The sequence below is a fragment of the Bidens hawaiensis genome, unplaced genomic scaffold (genome assembly GCF_021521415.1).
Source record: "Bidens hawaiensis isolate Kalapana, Puna unplaced genomic scaffold, B.hawaiensis_p1.1 tig00000760_1, whole genome shotgun sequence".
Taxonomy (NCBI): domain Eukaryota; kingdom Viridiplantae; phylum Streptophyta; class Magnoliopsida; order Asterales; family Asteraceae; genus Bidens; species Bidens hawaiensis.
The window spans coordinates 4,600,351-4,618,686 of record NW_027491043.1 but is presented as its reverse complement, the minus strand read 5'-3'; the positions used below and the strand labels follow the sequence as shown (position 1 = coordinate 4,618,686).

General features: G+C 38.0%; 1 protein-coding gene and 2 pseudogenes across 2 annotated transcripts; 2 read left to right on the top strand and 1 right to left on the bottom strand.

Moving 5' to 3' along the window:
- Nucleotides 1–3,034: 3,034 nt before the first annotated feature.
- On the top strand, nucleotides 3,035–3,598 carry LOC143533821 (receptor-like protein kinase 5 pseudogene; annotated as a pseudogene).
- A 577-nt stretch (nucleotides 3,599–4,175) lies between these two features.
- On the top strand, nucleotides 4,176–6,317 carry LOC143533811 (receptor-like protein kinase 5; annotated as a pseudogene). Its single transcript, XR_013135425.1, has 2 exons — nucleotides 4,176–5,868; nucleotides 5,938–6,317. The product of XR_013135425.1 is annotated as a receptor-like protein kinase 5 (transcript).
- Nucleotides 6,318–8,139: 1,822 nt separating this feature from the next.
- On the bottom strand, nucleotides 8,140–10,759 carry LOC143534337 (uncharacterized). Its single transcript, XM_077028849.1, has 5 exons — nucleotides 10,722–10,759; nucleotides 8,844–8,929; nucleotides 8,687–8,766; nucleotides 8,353–8,598; nucleotides 8,140–8,263 (listed from the first exon to the last, which is right to left on the bottom strand). Exons 2-5 carry the CDS (start codon nucleotides 8,913–8,915, stop codon nucleotides 8,260–8,262), a joined length of 402 nt encoding a protein of 133 aa, XP_076884964.1. The 5' UTR covers nucleotides 8,916–8,929; nucleotides 10,722–10,759; the 3' UTR covers nucleotides 8,140–8,259.
- Nucleotides 10,760–18,336: the final 7,577 nt, after the last annotated feature.

The window sequence follows — 18,336 nt, the reverse complement described above, 5'->3', positions numbered from 1 at the left end:
AGTAATGAGTGCGAGTATGATGAAGATTGGGAAGAATCTGACAGTGACGCAAACCCGCGCCATAGGGCGAAAGGGAAGCGTAAACAAGCAGATTTCCACAGAAGAAATTTTGGAGAAACCTTTAAACCAAAAAACGCGGGTGGAAACCCACGTGACTTCTCTAAAACCTTCAGACCAACTGTTACAAATGCGGGAACGTCCAAATTTGCAAGGGACATTGCAGAAGCAATTGCCCCGAAAAGTGCTAAACAGATATCCAGCATTGGCACATATGATGGTATATCTGACCCAGACGATCATTTGAACAGATTCATAGCGGGGGCAACCGTCAGCAATTGGACGGAACCCACGTGGTGTTACATGTTCCAAATGACGCTTGTTGGGGCAGCCAGAGCGTGGTTTGACCGTCTACCGGTCCACCACATCTACGATTGGGCAGACTTCCAGCAGAAGTTCAGCCAACACTTCAGTCAACAAAGAAAGTATACCGAAGAGCAATGGACGATCCTCAACTGCATCCGAGAGGAAGATGAGTCTTTACTAGACTTCATCACGCGCTTCAATTCAAAGAAGCTAAGTCTGGGCACTATTAGCGAAGATCTTGTTCGCGCTGCCTTCATCCAGGGCGCGAAAGACCCAGAGCTCATCTGCATCTTGACGGGTAAAGATGGCATGCCATCCACGTGGGATGCTATCATGACAGCAGCTAAACGCTTCGCGGAAACGGAAAAGCAACTGGGTAGAGATCTTCCCCAAAGCACAAACCTCTACACACAGAGGACGAGAGAAAATAACGTCCTTACCGCACGACAAAACAAAAAGAGGAAGCTTGGTATTTGGCAGTCAAGGGTAAACTTTGACACCTCATCCGGATCGCACCCTCGGTTAGGCGGAAGGGATAACATGCAGTCGGCGAACCGGAACTCCAGATGGACGCCACTCACCAAAAGCATCACCGAAATATTTGCCACCGAGAGGCTCCCATGGCCAAAGGCTCCAATAATCCGACAGCGTCACAACGCTGATCAGAGCAAGTCCTGTGACTTCCACGGGACAAAAGGTCACACCACTGAGGAATGCATATCCTTGAAAGACATCGTCGAGACATTCGTCAGAGATGGGGAACTCGCACACCTCGTGGCGTAGTGGATGCTGAGCCGGCTAACGCGTGTAGAACCACAGTTGTGGAAAACACGGATGAAACTGCAGCTTCAATGTTGGAGACTACATACTGCGTAAACAACGAGATTCCAAACCAGGTGCATATCGGCTCGAAAGGCTCGATGACACCCCCATCCCAAGAACATGGAAGGGAGCTCAATTACACAGGCTGCATGTAGATCAATTCCAAACTTGTAAAGGAAAGGCCTAGAGCCACTTCTAATGGAAATGATTCTCCTTATCACATTGACGCTGATGGTCTTACATTTATACTTATGATCTGACCACACTGATATGCCGGTATTCACCGCATAAATAAGTGGGGAAGTAAGTCGTTGCGTGTGGACGGCGGCAAAACCCGCATAAACACAAAAAACGGTAAAAATTTCTAAGGAAAAGATGAGGAAAACCTTCACGCAGGTCAGTTATAGGTGAAGTTCGGTCATCCCACTAAATGAAAGTGACGGACCTACCCGCACAATCATGATAGAGGAAACTGAACATTAACCTAATGACAACCACGCGTCGAAAGGTTAACTTATTCAAAACACTTAGAAAATTTCTAAAAAGATAAGGGAAACCTTCACGCAGGTCAGTTATAGGTGAAGTTCGGTCATCCCACTAAATGAAAGTGACGGTCCTACCCGCACAATCATGATAGAGGAAACTGAACACTAACCTATTGACAACCACGCGTCGAAAGGTTAACTTATCCAAAACACTTTGAAAATTGCTAAGTTAAACTAAAGTATGCATGAGCGAATCATATATTGTTTATGAGGCAAAACAACTACCAAATTAAACTATAATATGCATGAGCAAGTCATATAACGTTTATAAAGATACTCGTTTGCTTAACACTACAAAGATACTCGTCTGGATTTTGGAATTCGGGAAGAACGTTTAGCAAATTCTTGTCGATATTCATTAACCTTACCTGTTTGCTTAACACTACAAAGATACTCGTCTGGATTTTGGAATTCAGTTGGACCGAAATTCTTTGTAAAAATTTGGGATAATTCTTCCCAAAAGGTTATGGGTTGGTCATTGGCAAACCACGAATAGAGATCTAAGGCATCTCCCTCCAAATGCATTGATGCTACTTCTACTTTTTCCTCATCTGGAATGTGGTAGTACTTGAAATATTTTTCCGCCTTTAGTAACCAGCCACGTGGATCTCCCCCGCTAAAAGTGGGAAAATCAATTTTGTTGTAGGGACGGAAGTGTTGCCTACTCCTCCAATGGCTTTCTCCTTCTTCATTTCGACTGCCTTTTGAATTATCACCGGCTTTCAGTGCTGCCAGATCTTCTTTCATGGACTCTACACACTCCAATCGTGCTGCTATTTCTGCCAATTGTGCCGCTAGGGAATCTGTTGGCGGGTTGTTTTCTCCTGAACTGCCTCGGGTCTGCCCCATCGTGGTTTGCTCTTCGTTTCCCGGCAATGGAACCAATGATAAGAACAAAGAAATAAGAAACGATTGCAGACTAGTTTTTATTCCAATAGAAAAGATAAGGCCCAATTCGAGAGGGGCAAGGACTCCAATTACAATAATGATAGTGAAAAAACAATAATAAGATGATAAAACACCTAACTAGTCTGCCTATTTATAATAAGAATTGTAAAGTAGCAGATCCAAGAATTGTGGCACAATTGCCTCTAGAATTATGATAATTGATTTCCAGCTGATCATTGCTAAATATACCCGAATGGGTTAAACAAGCTGCCAAAAATAGCATTGAATTGCTGGTTAGTAACAGTTGTCCCGATTTTCTTCTTTTTCCTTCTAGAATACATCTTTATTGCCTGAGATTTCCTTGGTATTGCATCAGATTGCATATAGCATTAGGGGCGGCTCGAGGGCTGAGTTACATGCACCACGATTGTTCACCCGGGGTGATTCACCGTGATGTGAAATCAAGTAACGTGCTTTTAGATAGAGACTTCAATGCCAAGATAGCCGACTTCGGGTTAGCCCGGATCTTAGCTAAAGAAAGTGAGCTCAACATAATGTCAACTGTAGGTGGTTCACTCGGTCATATGGCTCCAGGTATGTTTAATAATGTTTCACATTATACTTTACATTATATAACATACAATTGTTTTTCAGAATATGCTCACACGATTAAAGTAAACGAGAAGATAGATGTATACAGCTTTGGAGTGATCTTGTTAGAATTGACAACCGGGAAAGAAGCCAGCAATGGAACCGAGCATTCATCGCTAGCGGAATGGGCTTGGCAACATGGTCTAAGTGGCACGCCAATAGTAGAAGTGTTAGACAATGAGTTGAAGGATCCAGTTTACTTGAATGAGATGGGCAGTGTGTTTAAACTCGGGCTGTGGTATACCAGTAAACTGCCAACCAATAGACCCTCCATGAAGGAGGTGTGTCAGATACTGCTTCGGTGCAGCATGGCAACCGGGAGTGAGTAGAATGTTCCTAATGCGGCAGATAATATTCCCCTTCTCATGGTCGAAAACGTCTAATATATACAGAGTGTGATTATATGCAATAGTTTTGTAGTTTTTCATGGTGTAGAAGGTATAAAATAATAGAGTTTGATGTCATAGTGTATTATCTGTGAACTACCAGTAATACAGTAATAAAACTTTGTTCAATTTGTACTGAGATAGGACCAAGACGTAAAAATTAGTAAGTGACATGCCTGTGTGATTGATTATCCACCAAGTTCCGCGCGGGTTGGAACAATGGGCACTAGAAAGTTCCCAAAACGGTGAATCAAATATTTTGAAATTGGCTTGGGAGGCGTCTTGTTGAGTCTGTGCAATTGCGTGATTCTTTGCGTGTTGAATCCTCAAATCAACGACTACTCCAGCAGTTTGAGCCACATTAAACTACAATTAAGCATTCGCTATTCAGATAAACGCTTACAACATCCACGATTACTGCAGAGTAAGAAAAGACCTAAAATAAATAAAATGCATACCAGTGGGTTAGTTGAAAGCGCAGGATCTTTGGTGAAGGCGTGTGATTTATATGTAACAATTTATGAAACAAAACAATGGATGCTTGGAATTGGAGCAAGCAGAAGAAAGAGTATGCAATGCAGTGAGTATCGGACGCTTGCCAAGCTTGCGAAATATTAGAATTTTTGAAAATAATTTATCGGGTCCGTTACCGCCCGATTTTGGAAGGTACTCTAACCTGGATATATTTGAGGTTAACCAAAACCGGTTCACCGGGAACTTACCCGAAACCTTGTGCTACAACGGGAAGCTTATAGGCTTGATTGTTTTCAATAACAGTCTTTCAGGTGAGATACCGAAAGCCCTTGAAAACTGTAACAGTTTAAGGCGTTTTCATGTTTCCGGGAACAGATTTTCCGGAGCAATCCCAGGTGGGTTATGGAAGGCTTCTTTGTTAGATACAATGATAATGAGTGATAACTCATTTTCCGGTGAGCTGCCAAAAGAATTGGCGCCAAAATTATCGACCCTCAAAATCAGTAATAATCGATTTACGGGTCATATTCCAACTGGGGTGTCTTCTTGGACAAGCTTGAGGGTTTTCGAAGCAAGTAATAATTTACTCGATGGTGTGCTTCCGCAAGAATTGACAGCAATTCCATATTTAGAAACTTTATTGCTTGATGGAAACCGATTCACGGGTGAATTACCGGCAACTATAGTTTCATGGAGTTCACTCAGTGCTTTAAACCTTAGCAAAAACCAACTCACGAGTCAGATTCCGGATAGTCTCGGGTTTTTAGAAAGTCTCACGATATTGGATTTGTCAAGAAACGATCTTTCCGGTCAAATACCGAGTCAACTTGGCAGACGCCTCGTTGTTCTTGATCTTTCAGATAACAATCTAAATGGAATCATACCAAGTCAGCTTAATAATGGAGCCTTTGAGAGAAGCTTCTTGAACAACCCGGGTCTTTGTTCAGATAACCCGTCATTAGGGCTTAAATCTTGCAGAACCCGAACCAGATCATCTATTTCAACTAAGTTTGTGGTGATGATTGCACTTATAGCAGTGGCATTGTTGCTTCTAACAGTGCTAATGACTCGATATGTTAGCATTTGGTATCGGAGAAGAAAGTACGGTTTGGATTCAAACTGGAAGTTCACTTCTTTCACGAAATTAAACTTCACGGAAACCTTGATCTTGCCTCGATTAACAGAAAATAACGTGATCGGGCACGGGGGGTCCGGGAAGGTGTACCGGATTGCTGTAAACCGATCAGGTGAGTATGTGGCAGTTAAGAAGATTTCAACCAAAAGAGACTTAGATCATCGCCTTGAAAAAGAGTTCTTAGCAGAAGTCGACATACTAAGCACGATTCGTCACTCAAACATAGTTAAACTTATGGGTTGCATTTCGTGTGACAATTCAAAGCTCCTTGTGTATGAGTATTTACAAAACCGAAGTTTAGACCGTTGGGTGCACCGAAAGCAAGCTCCATCGAGCGATGGGCTCAACGGTTCTGTTCGCCATGTAGTGCTCGATTGGCCTAAACGATTGCATATAGCATTAGGGGCGGCTCGAGGATTGAGTTACATGCACCATGATTGTTCACCTGGGGTGATTCACCGTGATGTGAAATCAAGTAACGTGCTTTTAGACAGTGACTTCAATGCCAAGATAGCTGACTTCGGGTTAGCCCGGATCTTAGCTCAAAAAAGTGAGCTCAACACAATGTCAACCGTAGCTGGTTCTTTCGGTTACATGGCTCCAGGTATATTTAATAATGTTTCATATTATGCTTGTCATTCTGCATGCTATATAACATATAATTTTTTTGCAGAATATGCTCACACGATTAAAGTAAACGAGAAGATAGATGTATACAGCTTTGGAGTGATCTTGTTAGAATTGACAACCGGGAGAGAAGCCAGCAATGGAACTGAGCATTCATCGCTAGCGGAATGGGCTTGGCAACATGGTCTAAGTGGCGCACCAATAGTAGATGTTTTAGACAATGAGTTGAAGGATCCAGTTTACTTGAATGAGATGGGCAGTGTGTTTAAACTCGGGCTGTGGTGTACCAGTAAACTGCCAACCAATAGACCCTCCATGAAGGAGGTGTGTCAGATACTGCTTCGGTGCAGCATGGCAACCGGGAGTGAGTAGAATGTTCCTAATGCGGCAGATAATATTCCCCTTCTCATGGTCGAAAACGTCTAATATATACAGAGTGTGATTATATGCAATAGTTTTGTAGTTTTTCATGGTGTAGAAAGTATAAAATAATAGAGTTTGATGTCATAGTGTATTATCTGTGAACTACCAGTAATACAGTAATAAAACTTTGTTCAATTTGTACTGAGATAGGACCAAGACGTAAAAATTAGTAAGTGACATGCCTGTGTGATTGATTATCCACCAAGTTCCGCGCGGGTTGGAACAATGGGCACTAGAAAGTTCCCAAAACGGTGAATCAAATATTTTGAAATTGGCTTGGGAGGCGTCTTGTTGAGTCTGTGCAATTGCGTGATTCTTTGCGTGTTGAATCCTCAAATCAACGACTACTCCAGCAGTTTGAGCCACATTAAACTACAATTAAGCATTCGCTATTCAGATAAACGCTTACAACATCCACGATTACTGCAGAGTAAGAAAAGACCTAAAATAAATAAAATGCATACCAGTGGGTTAGTTGAAAGCGCAGGATCTTTGGTGAAGGCGTGTGATTTATATGTAACAATTTATGAAACAAAACAATGGATGCTTGGAATTGGAGCAAGCAGAAGAAAGAGTATGCAATGCAGACAGGAAGGAATTCAAATAGAGTGTTTGATATAACTGCAGGAGTGGTGATTTTCTGGACAAATCAATTGACAGTTTCAAATAGTCAGGTGGTATTGATGCATGGTGATGAGAAGAGTTACCTGCTATAACCAAGGAAGAACATATATATGATGATAGAAAAGTACAACAAACAAACAAATATATATATATATATATATATATATATATATGTATGTATAGGAGGACGGTACTGGAAGCAAAGTAGTTTTCCTCTTCTTGGTTTCAGGTTTCTTTGTTTGCGCACTAAAACCCCCACCCAAATTCACAAATTCGATCGCATTCAACATATCGAATGGAATCGTATGATAGTCCAAAGATTAAAAGATTTTAAAAGCTACAATGCATAAGACTGATACATAGGCTAAAATTTGAAAGCATAGGCTAAATTTGCGTGTTTTATGGTAGGCTAAATTTAGCTTACAAGTGACATTGTCACTCCTTAATTGATCAGAATACTTTGTATGTTTCAAAAAAATAGACTAGGGCTCAACGACCTTAACCAATTTGGTTAAGGGGGGCACTCTGATTGGTTTAAAATGTAGATGCATATATAACGACTATTGTAAAATTTCTTGACCAAAATAGTAAAATTTCTTTCTTATAATTATTTAAAACACTACACAAATAGCTATTTTACTCTAACTTTATTAATATTTTTTATAAATTCATGTTTACCTTTTAAAAAGTTAAAACACCAATGTGATTAACAATGTCAAATTCCCGTTTCCTTCTTCATTTGCAGGATGTCATATAAGTGAATGGGTGATCCAGGTGGCACTTGTCTTGGTTTATTGAATGTAATATCAAAATACCTAAATCAGCTATCATCGAAACTACAATATAAACCATAAACATATAAACATGTAAAGATTTTATATGTTGTACACATGCACATATGTATACGGTGAGTTTCTTACAAAACAGAATGAACAATCTAAACCGTTTAATTTGTTGATCAACGGTTTACATTTTTTAAAAAAATTTATACTTCTTAATACCAAACACTTAAGTGAAAGTGTCTCCTATGGTCTCACAAAGATTTCAATATGTCGGGACTAACTTTTTAAGGTGTTGTCAAAACGTCTATGATCAACGTTTCGCTGCATGGTGGAAAATTTATCTAATAACCATTGATTGTCACATTTTAAACAGAATTGTGAGCCTAACAAGAGATTTAAAAAAAAATAAAAGTCAAAAAAAGAAACTGAAAACTACGCATGCGCGACCATATTGGATACGGGCGCAGTTTTGTTTGCTGCTATTTGCTAATGTTGAAGCAGCATGCACACTAGCTTTAAATTTCATCATTCACTTAAATTTAACTACAATACAAAACACAAAATAAACTTAATTTGATAAAAATAAAAAGCAGAAAAGTTAATGAAGAAACTTGAATCAAGACAACAGTTACTTGTGTTTCTTAATCAGTGGTTGTGATGATGCTTTCTTCTTAACGAATGCTTTAGTTCTGCTTTCAGGTTCATCATCATCGTCTTCATCACTAGCCCCGTTATCTTTTGCAGTCGGGTGCAATTCATCCTCGATTTTGCCATATTTTCTCTTACCCGCATCTAGCTGGGCCCGTATTTTTCTTTCAACAGGATCATTTGACAACCCAACTTTGGGTTGACGAGGAACCACCGCACCTATTCCAAGTCTGTACACAAAATAAAATTTATTGAATCTTAAGCGTTTGATAACATATATGTTTTCTAAACATTCAGCTGGGGCGTGTCGGTACTAACCTGGGAGGTCGAGCCTCTAAGACAACTTTAGTTTGTTCGTTATCATTGGTTTTAGTCATGTTACTAACCCATTTCTCAGCCTGCACAAGAAAACAAAAATTAATGATGCATTGCAATGAGCATAAAGTTGTGTCGCTAAAGACATTTAAGAGCGTACCAGTTTAAACGCTGAGTTTAGCTTAACCAACTCAGGACGAGCACTTTTCTTGGATGAATCCTCAGTGGTCATTGCAGCTAATCAGCCTAAGAAATATAAAAAAATAATCTCAAAATCCAATCGGATGACAAGCATTTCTGATTTATCAACGAGAATGAACAAAATTACGACTCATGAGAGGCTTAATCAAGCAAGATTGCAATCGGCATAATAATTGTGCAAACAAAATTCCAGAATAATAACAAAGTAGTGAATAAACAATTATTGCTTATTTTGTGTACTGAATGAACAGTGAAAAACATTTTAAACCTCAATATGGGATGTGTTAAGTGAAAATGACTATGTAGCACATGTTCTTGATGTAAATTTTTTATAAGTTACATAAATGTTTATTAAAATACGAATTATTCATATGTTTTGCCAACTCGTTCAATACCTAGAAACAGAAACAAAAATGTAAAATGCAACCAAAAAAGCCGAAATAGTAGCACACAAGGATTTCAATAAAATGCAGCCATGCAGGTTTCAAGAAAAGTGCAACCATGCTCATTAATATCTATAAGACATTATATTTTGACAATCCCAACCCAAAATTGACCAAAACTCCAAAAGAACCTTTCTTGCCAAACAATATTATATACTAGATGTTTTATTTGCATAATTAGAACATATGTATGTAGCCAGAAAACTATTTTCCAACCCAAACTGGCCAATATAACCCATTTTGTTATATGAACTGAATAGGGTTCAACATAAATAGAGATTCATCTAAATATGGGTTCTAAATCAAATCTAAAAAAATATGCATTCAAATTCAAACTTGTATAAATTTGAATATCAAAAGTAAACGATCCACAATTTCTGTAACTGTTTTGACATCAAAAGCACGCATCCTTATCCTAATTAAAATGTGTCTTTGTAAAAGTATTGGTTTTAACACCAAAACATAGAAGTGCGTAAAGCACGTGAACTTAACCACATGGATGGTCAATGGTGCAAGATTTGCCGAATTCTTCTCCAAGCAAATATGTTTACTAGTCATTAATAGTGGTGTGCACGAAACCGGAAAAACCCAAAAAACTAAATCGAAAATTAGAAATGACGATTCAGTTTTGAACCAAACAAAAACCAAAATATTGGTTTTGGTTTGGTTTTGTGTTTTGCTAAAAACCAAAATAACCAAAAAACCGAGAAACGCGTAACGAAACCGAGCCGTAACCATTAAAACCAAACCTACCGATGACTATTTGTTTGGCTTCAACATATGGTTAATAACTAATATGATTGGTTTCTGCATATGGTTAATAAATAATAATATTGGTACTTTTATTTTTTATTTTAAATGCACCTTTTAGTAGCCCTTAATATTTTAGCCCAAATGTCTAATATTCTATTAATAATTTTTTTGTCCCAAAAATTATTGGTCTGATTAGCAAAACCGAATCAAACCCAAAAACCGAAAACAAAAAAAAAAACCGAAACCAAACGGTTTTGAAAAATTTTAAAAAAAAACAGAACGCTTTGTTTTCGGTTTGGTTTTAGCCCAAAACCCGCATTGCGCACACCCCTACAAGTCTCTAGCTTAGATCATAAGTCATAACCCATGTTTCACATGCATATTGGCGAAGAATTGTGTGGCGCAAGCATTTTATCGAACACCTGGTGTGCATAATAAGTTGGCTTTGGTATGAAACAGTTAAAGCTTAATGGTTGCTCAATTAATCACAAGAAGGCTTAGACAACTTAAAACCAATAGCAATACTAAACGGGAACACTTAATTTTGCACTCAAAGGACTTAATTTTGCACCAAAAATAATGAATTGATCGAATAGAGAAGAGTATTAAACTCGTTAAACAAGTAACAATTTAGATGTTACCTGTGGAAGCAATCGAATAGCTGTTGATGAGGGCAGTGATGTATGATGTAGAGTTAATTCGATGGAAGCAAAGCAACTGAAGAAGAAGAAGAGACAAAGAACGATGGAAAAATAATAGGGTTTATGTGGTAAGGATTGTATAAGGGTGGGTCGTATTATGATGTCTGTCATATAGCTATGGGTGTTCTTCAGTTATTTTTTTCAGATTCTACGAGTTGTTCGGTTTAAGCTCAAAGTAAATTGACCTAAATAAGTTTGGGTTTCGGATTCGGGTTTCAGGTTTAGCAAGTAAAAATATATTCCTCTTTAACAAGATAATAAATAAATATAACCATTTTCTAAACCTTTATAAAACCATAGTCAAATCAAGTTCAACATACAAACATATTCAATTATGACAAAACACAAATCCTTCGACAACACTTTGGATCATTGTATATGTAGATCACTATATTAATTATTGACTAGTATTGAATATGACTTGTCATATGCAAATCTCTTTTTTTTTCCCTAACGACATGTGAATATCTTAATTTTTAAATATTACTCGTACAGTTATGGAATAATACAAGATTTAATAAAATATATATTAAATAATTGTTAAAAAAAAACTCATCAGTTGGTTAGAAACTCTTTAATGCAAGTGTACATATGGCAGTGACCGAAAACAGATGAATAGGTTTTTAATTTTGATTTTGAGAGAATTGAGGCTGATAATGAATATGTTTTAGATATGCGGCTATGCGCGCATGTTTTGATATTAATTGGAGAACAAGCATAGGTGTGTGTTAAATGTATACACAAGATCCCTTCAATACTCCATGATTCATCGCTACGCTAACCTATCTATAAAAATTCTGGATACATAAAGACTATACTCTACTTCGGATTATTTGACTCGAATCGTATTTCAACCCAAATACCGGGTATTGTGTTAATTAAACCCACTAACTTTTCCTAATATCCAAAGTAGTTTGCAAAAACCTTTATAGCAAGTGGTTTCTCCTAGCTTCTAGTGTGAAAAGAATTGAGTTTAGCTCAGGGATGAGCATTTGGTACTTGGTGCCGGTACCAGTACCGAAATCGGTACCGATTTGCTACCATCGGTTACAAATCGGTATCAAATTTTTGAGTTTTGGGATCGGTATGGTAGCGGTACGGTACAGTATGGTACCGGTATTTCCCGAATTTTTACCTTCAATACCGGTACCGTACCGTACCGTACCGAACCGAATATTTCGATACCGGTACCGATACAAAGATTTGGCAATTTTTGGGATCGATATTTTCGGTACCGGTACGGTACCGAGCTCATCTCTAGTTTAGCTTACTTATTTCGTCTATCTTCTTTTTTTTCGTGCAAATTGGTCCTTCATTAAGGCGAAACCAGAGGAGCGCCAAGAAATTCTATTGACCTTCCGACCACTATAATATGTCAAACTTACATATAAATTAAAGCTGGATTTTCTTTTAAGAAAAAATATAAGTTTGACCCCTTAGTTGTAGTTAGTTACCTATGTCTAAAAAGTTTTGATTATTAGCTTCTTAAATTATAACATCTAATTGGATGGCACCATGACACATAATACTTCTCCATATATTAACTACCACAATTAGTTATCTTAACAGCAATCACACAACCCAAAAGTATAAACCACCCCAGACTGAAAGGATCAAATCCTGCACAATTTTTAGGGGGTGTTTGTTTGGGATTGCTTATTTTCACAAACTTATAACTTATTTACTCTTAAAAATAAATAAGGTGTTTGAGATTGCTTTTGATGTGAAAGAGAAAAGTTAATAAGTTACACTTTTGTAATGATGTGAAAGAGAAAAGTTAATAAGTTACACTTTTGTAACTTATTAACTTATTGAAAAGTTATAAGAAGATAAAATAAAAAAAAATCCCAAACAGCCCCTTAATATCCTACCGAAAGAAATCGTTGTCCCCTTAATTTTCGGATGATGATCCATACAAAATAAGTTGTGCGACGGAAATAGTGTCACACCCCGACCAATGAAGGCGGAAACGTCGAGGCGCGACATGATTGCTCATTGCACAATGACACTATAAAGTTACAATATTTAAACAACTCATTTAAATCCATATCATCATAAATAACACAACAATTGTTCATACAAAATGCCAAATAGATAGATAAACAAATAACTTGTTCTTTTATTTTCTAATATCCTAAAGCCAAGATAATAAGTTTCTTCAAGTAATCCAATCAAGCTAACATCAAACCTGTAACATTGCATAAAATAGAGTTTGTCAACACGAAGGTTGGTGAGCAATTTTCATAGTTTTGGACAATAAGTATATAGTATGAAATCCACAACTAGTATATGAAAACAATAAATAATAGCAACAATTTAGATAATAAAACCGTCAATAAGAATACATTGACGAACCGTCAATAAGAATACATTGACGACACCTTTCTATATGGGGATGCCATATATACTCGGAATTAACGTATGATCATACTTTGATGAGGCTAAGGTTCAAAAGGTGCTGAGTTGGAATCCCATTCTACGCCTTAGCATTCAAGAGGCTACCCGCCTTAGCATTCAAGAATTTGCACATAATCATGTAAAGCATATAACACCAAATCGAGCATTTATTTAAGTAAACATATACAATACGTGTTGTGGTTTAAGACTCAAGTATAAATCATTTGAATTTGAATAAGTATGCAATGCCACCCCCAAAACGAAAGATGGAAAACGGGGGATGAAAATGTACTCACATTAACAAGTAACTTGAAAGATAGTGTCGTGAATAATCGGAGAGATCGGTTTAACGAGCAAGACCTATATTAAGCGGGTCTTGTGTTAGTAGGTAGTCTTGGAAGGGTTTAAAATAAAATACATGACAAATAAAGTAACTAAATGAAGTTTAGGATTTAAAATGTAAATATTTGATAAATTAAAGAAACGAGTTTTGTAAAATAAGTTTACTCGAAACCGGGTCTCGGTATTCTATTCATTAGTTTTTTTTCTTTTTTTTACTCAACCTATGTTAAGTAATAATGTGGGTTAAAATGCGATATTGCAAAACCCTTGGTTATAAGAATACCAAAACGAGGTTTAAATGAGTGTTCGGGTTTGTCGGTTCGAGACTTGATAATTGACCAAGCTCACAGTTAACTTCCCAAAATAATAAATGTTATGCGATAACTCAATAAAATCAAAATAGACTTAACCAAGTATGTAGTTCTATTGTGAAGAACCTTAACGTTCGTTAAGCGAGTATACGACCTTATCGGTTCGAACTTGTTATAAGATCAAGTTGGTTACCGACATGCCAAATATGTTTAGAAATTAACTAAAATTGATTTAAAATATAATCTTGAAGAAAAATATGAGTTTTGGTGGCTAAAAACACACTTGTGTGTCTTAAGCGAGTGAACTCGGTTTAGTTCGGTTTTTGGTTCGGTCCTTGACTCGGAATAAGACCGAGGATGGTTACCACATACCTAATTACCATGGAACTTGTAAAATAACTTATAAATAATAATACTCAAGTTTTACATTCAAAAAGTTAACAATAAAGCTTTTAAACAAAAGTTCGGTTTTTGGTCCGGTCCTTGACTCGGAATAAGACCGAGGATGGTTACCACATACCCAATTACCATGGAACTTGTAAAATAACTTATAAATAATAATACTCAAGTTTTACATTCAAAAAGTTAACAATAATGCTTTTAAACAAAAGTTCGGTTTTTGGTTCGGTTCTCAACTCGGGATGAAACCGAGGCTAGTCACCACATACCCAATACCATGTAACTTGACAAATATGAACAATAAACTAAAATATGTAGAAATTAAGCAAGTATAACAAGTTATATAGTTAGATTTGTTAAATATATAAACAAGGACTACAAAGTCCTCCATGTAACCTTGCCTTACTAGCCCGACATTTCAACCGGCCGAGACCGGAGAAATGAAAGACCGAAGGTAAACAAGGAGTGTATATTATATATATGTTGTAACATCAAGCTTTAAGTATTGAGAAGTTAGTTAAAATGAAAGATTAGCTTATGAAGAACAACCTTAGAATTCAAGAGTTTGAGAGAGAAATGAAGAAATGAGCAAGCACAAATGAAGAAGATGGGTGTGTATATATAGAGTAAGTTGAATGGGTCTTTCATAAAGGGTGTTTCATGAAAATGGGTTGGTTATAGACCCAAGAAAGCACAAACTACAAATGGGTCCTTCAAGTCTCCATTTTGGTGGTTTTAGTCCATGGAGTTCGTTTTGAGCGTTTTCGAGGAATTTTAAGAACCGAAAAGGGTGTTTTTTTTATCCAACAACTATAAAACAAATATTTAACATACAATTCATCATTTTGATCATATTTAAAGGTTCGGGATACAAAACGGGTCGGGTTTACATTAAGAATACAAGTATAAAATAACCCGAAATTGACAAATGTCACAAATAGCATACGACAAATTTTGGATTAGAAATCATGTTATTCATTTATTAATGTTTTGCTTGCGGTGCGCCCATATAATGTATATATGTGTGAACCCTCGGGTAGGCAAAAGTGAATTGCGCTAATTTTGACGTTATTTTACTAATCTTGTGAAAATAACGTTAAAAGTGGCGGAAGGTTAATCAGGCATCATGTGGTGTTGTAACATCCCGAAATTTCAAGATAATATTAATTATATTACTTAATAATAGAGGGAAAGTTTACTCGGGTTATCAGGAAATAAATAAAAGAATAGGAGTTGGTATGGGTCGGGCTAGTGTTGGGTAATGGATGTGGGTTATGGACTTGGATTAATAGAGATGGGTTAAATGAGAATGGGCCTTAGGTCCATGGGATTTCAGGGATATAAATATCCCCTAAACCCAAAATATCTTTCATTTTTCACCAAACTCCCTAACACACACACCACACACTAACTTCGCCGGAACCGGGCCGAGCCAAGGGAAGAATCGGGCAGGTCCAATGTAAGGCCCCGAACCCGGTGACCCTACTTTAGCGTCGGATTTACTCATAAACACAGTTCTTCAAATCAGAGTTTATTAAAACTTTTCGCGGAATATAAAACATCAATCATTTGTTACAAAACATTAAATCTTTTCTTTGATACCATAACACAAAACTTTATATTTAAAACATCTTTACTTCTTTCTTCAGATGCCAGCCGTTCAATCCATGCCGTTTGTCATCCTCATGCTAACTCTATAATCAGCTCACCTGTGTGCATACTAAAAGTCAGCTACGCTGAGTGAGTTCTAGTTAATCGAACGCCATACAATACATACACATACATACATATATGTAGATACATATCCATACTTCACTAGTTACCCTTCTGTTCTACATACATACTTGCTACCATACATACATACATATCTACAATCACTAACCTCAGTCTACCGAGAGTACGTTCATAGTTCACCGTCTATACCTGTACTCAAGGTCGTGAACACGTACAAGGTTCGCAGTCCTTACCTATGTTCACCATTTATGGTACGTACAAGGATCGCGGTCCTTCCCTATACCATAGTACATCCACAACACGTACAACGTTCACAGTACTTCCCTATGTTGCAACCTAATTCGTAGCACGTACGAGGTTCGCAGTCCTCCCCTATGCTACAAAATCAGCACGTATAAGGTTCACAGTCCTTTCCTATGCTGAAATACATTCACAACACGTACAAGGTTCGCAGTCCTTCCCTATGTTGCAACCTAATTCATAGCACGTACGAGGTTCGCAGTCCTCCCCTATGCTACAAATACAGCACGTATAAGGTTCACAGTCCTTTCCTATGCTGAAATACATCCACAACACGTACAAGGTTCGCAGTCCTTCCCTATGTTGCAACCTAATTCATAGCACGTACGAGGTTCGCAGTCCTCCCCTATGCTACAAATACAGCACGTATAAGGTTCACAGTCCTTTCCTATGCTGACGCCTATTTACATTACGTATAAGGTTCGCAGTCCTTATCTACGTTTACATATATCATCTACTTCACGTATAAGGCTCGCAGTCCTTAACTACGCCATTACCAGCCGAGTCTATGTCCGACAGAAGCTAGAGGGATTTGCCATCCTAACTTACTATGTCGAACGTAGAACTCACATGCCATTCGTGTACCTATATACACATAATTACATTATAACATAAGAACACTCTAGGCATTCTTTACCTCATTCATTTAACAACCATACCCCTTGTCGTTACGTGCAATATCCGAAGATCGTTCACGCCCCGACAAGTATTCATTTGAAATATTCATACATCTTCGATATATAATATTCGTACCTTTATTTTTAACCTGACAGTACGCGCAATATCCGAAGATCGTTCGCGTATCGACAAACAATCATTCATATCTATCACACATATCACATATGACATACACTTATCACTTAGGATAAATGTATTAACAACACATCGAGTATGCACACAGCCCCGAAAACATAACAAGGAATGGGGCTAGAAACTCACCTGAATTCTGCTTCTTTTTCTGATAGCTGTAAATCCCTTCTCTAACTGAGCTCGGCTGACTGTACAAGTTACACGTATCAAACAACTATCACTACTCATATCATCTTTCCAGTCTTAACTACTACCCACAACGAACGGGGGTCCGGGGGCAGCGCCCCTGGCAGCGGGGTCTAGGGGTGGCAGCCCCTAGCAGGGTCCAAGGGGCAGAGCCCCTGGCTGGGGTCGAGCTGCCAGGTCAGCTTGGAAAAATTTTATTTCCATTAACCGTCTTAACACATTTTTCATTAGATTTTTAATTTATTTTCTAAACGAACTTGGCTTTAGGCGAAGTTAAACCTCAGGCGAACTTGTCATCAGGCGAAGTTAAACCTCAGGCGAACTTAGCTTTAGGCGAAGTTAAACCTCAGGCGAACTTAGCTTTAGGCGAAGTTAAACCTCAGGCGAACTTGTCATCAGGCGAACTTAAACCTCAGGCGAACTTGTCATCAGGCGAACTTAGCTTGCAGGCGAAGTTCATCAGGCGAACTTAGCTTGCAGGCGAAGTTCATCGCTTGAAGGCGAAGTTGCCCAGATGAAGGCGAAGTTGCCCAGACAGCCGCTGTTTTAGCTTCTGATCGGCATTTCGAGCGATTTTAACACCCTTGCTATGGTTCAATATCACCCACTACGCTACCCGACCATTTTTTGGTCGTTTATACACTAAAAGCTTGGATCTTTAAACTTCAAAGATCAAGAATCATACCTTTTTGGGCTTGTTTGGATCTCCTTTAACTTGTTAACGCAACTAGTCGCCCTCTCTCACTCTCGGATCAGTCCGATTCTTCCCTTGGCTCGGCCCGTTTCCGGCGAAGTTAGTGTATGTGTGTGTGGAGTGTGCTTGGATAAAGATAGAATGAAGATATTTTGGGGTGTTAGGGTATTTATATCCCTGAGATCCCATGGACCTAAGGCCCATTCTCATTTAACCCATCCTAATTAATCCAAGTTCACAACCCACATCCATTACCCAACACTAGCCCGACCCATACCAACTCCTATTCTATTATTTATTTCCTGATAACCCGGGCAAACTTTCTCTCTATTATTAAGTAATATAATTAATATTATCTTGAAATTTCGGGATGTTACATCCA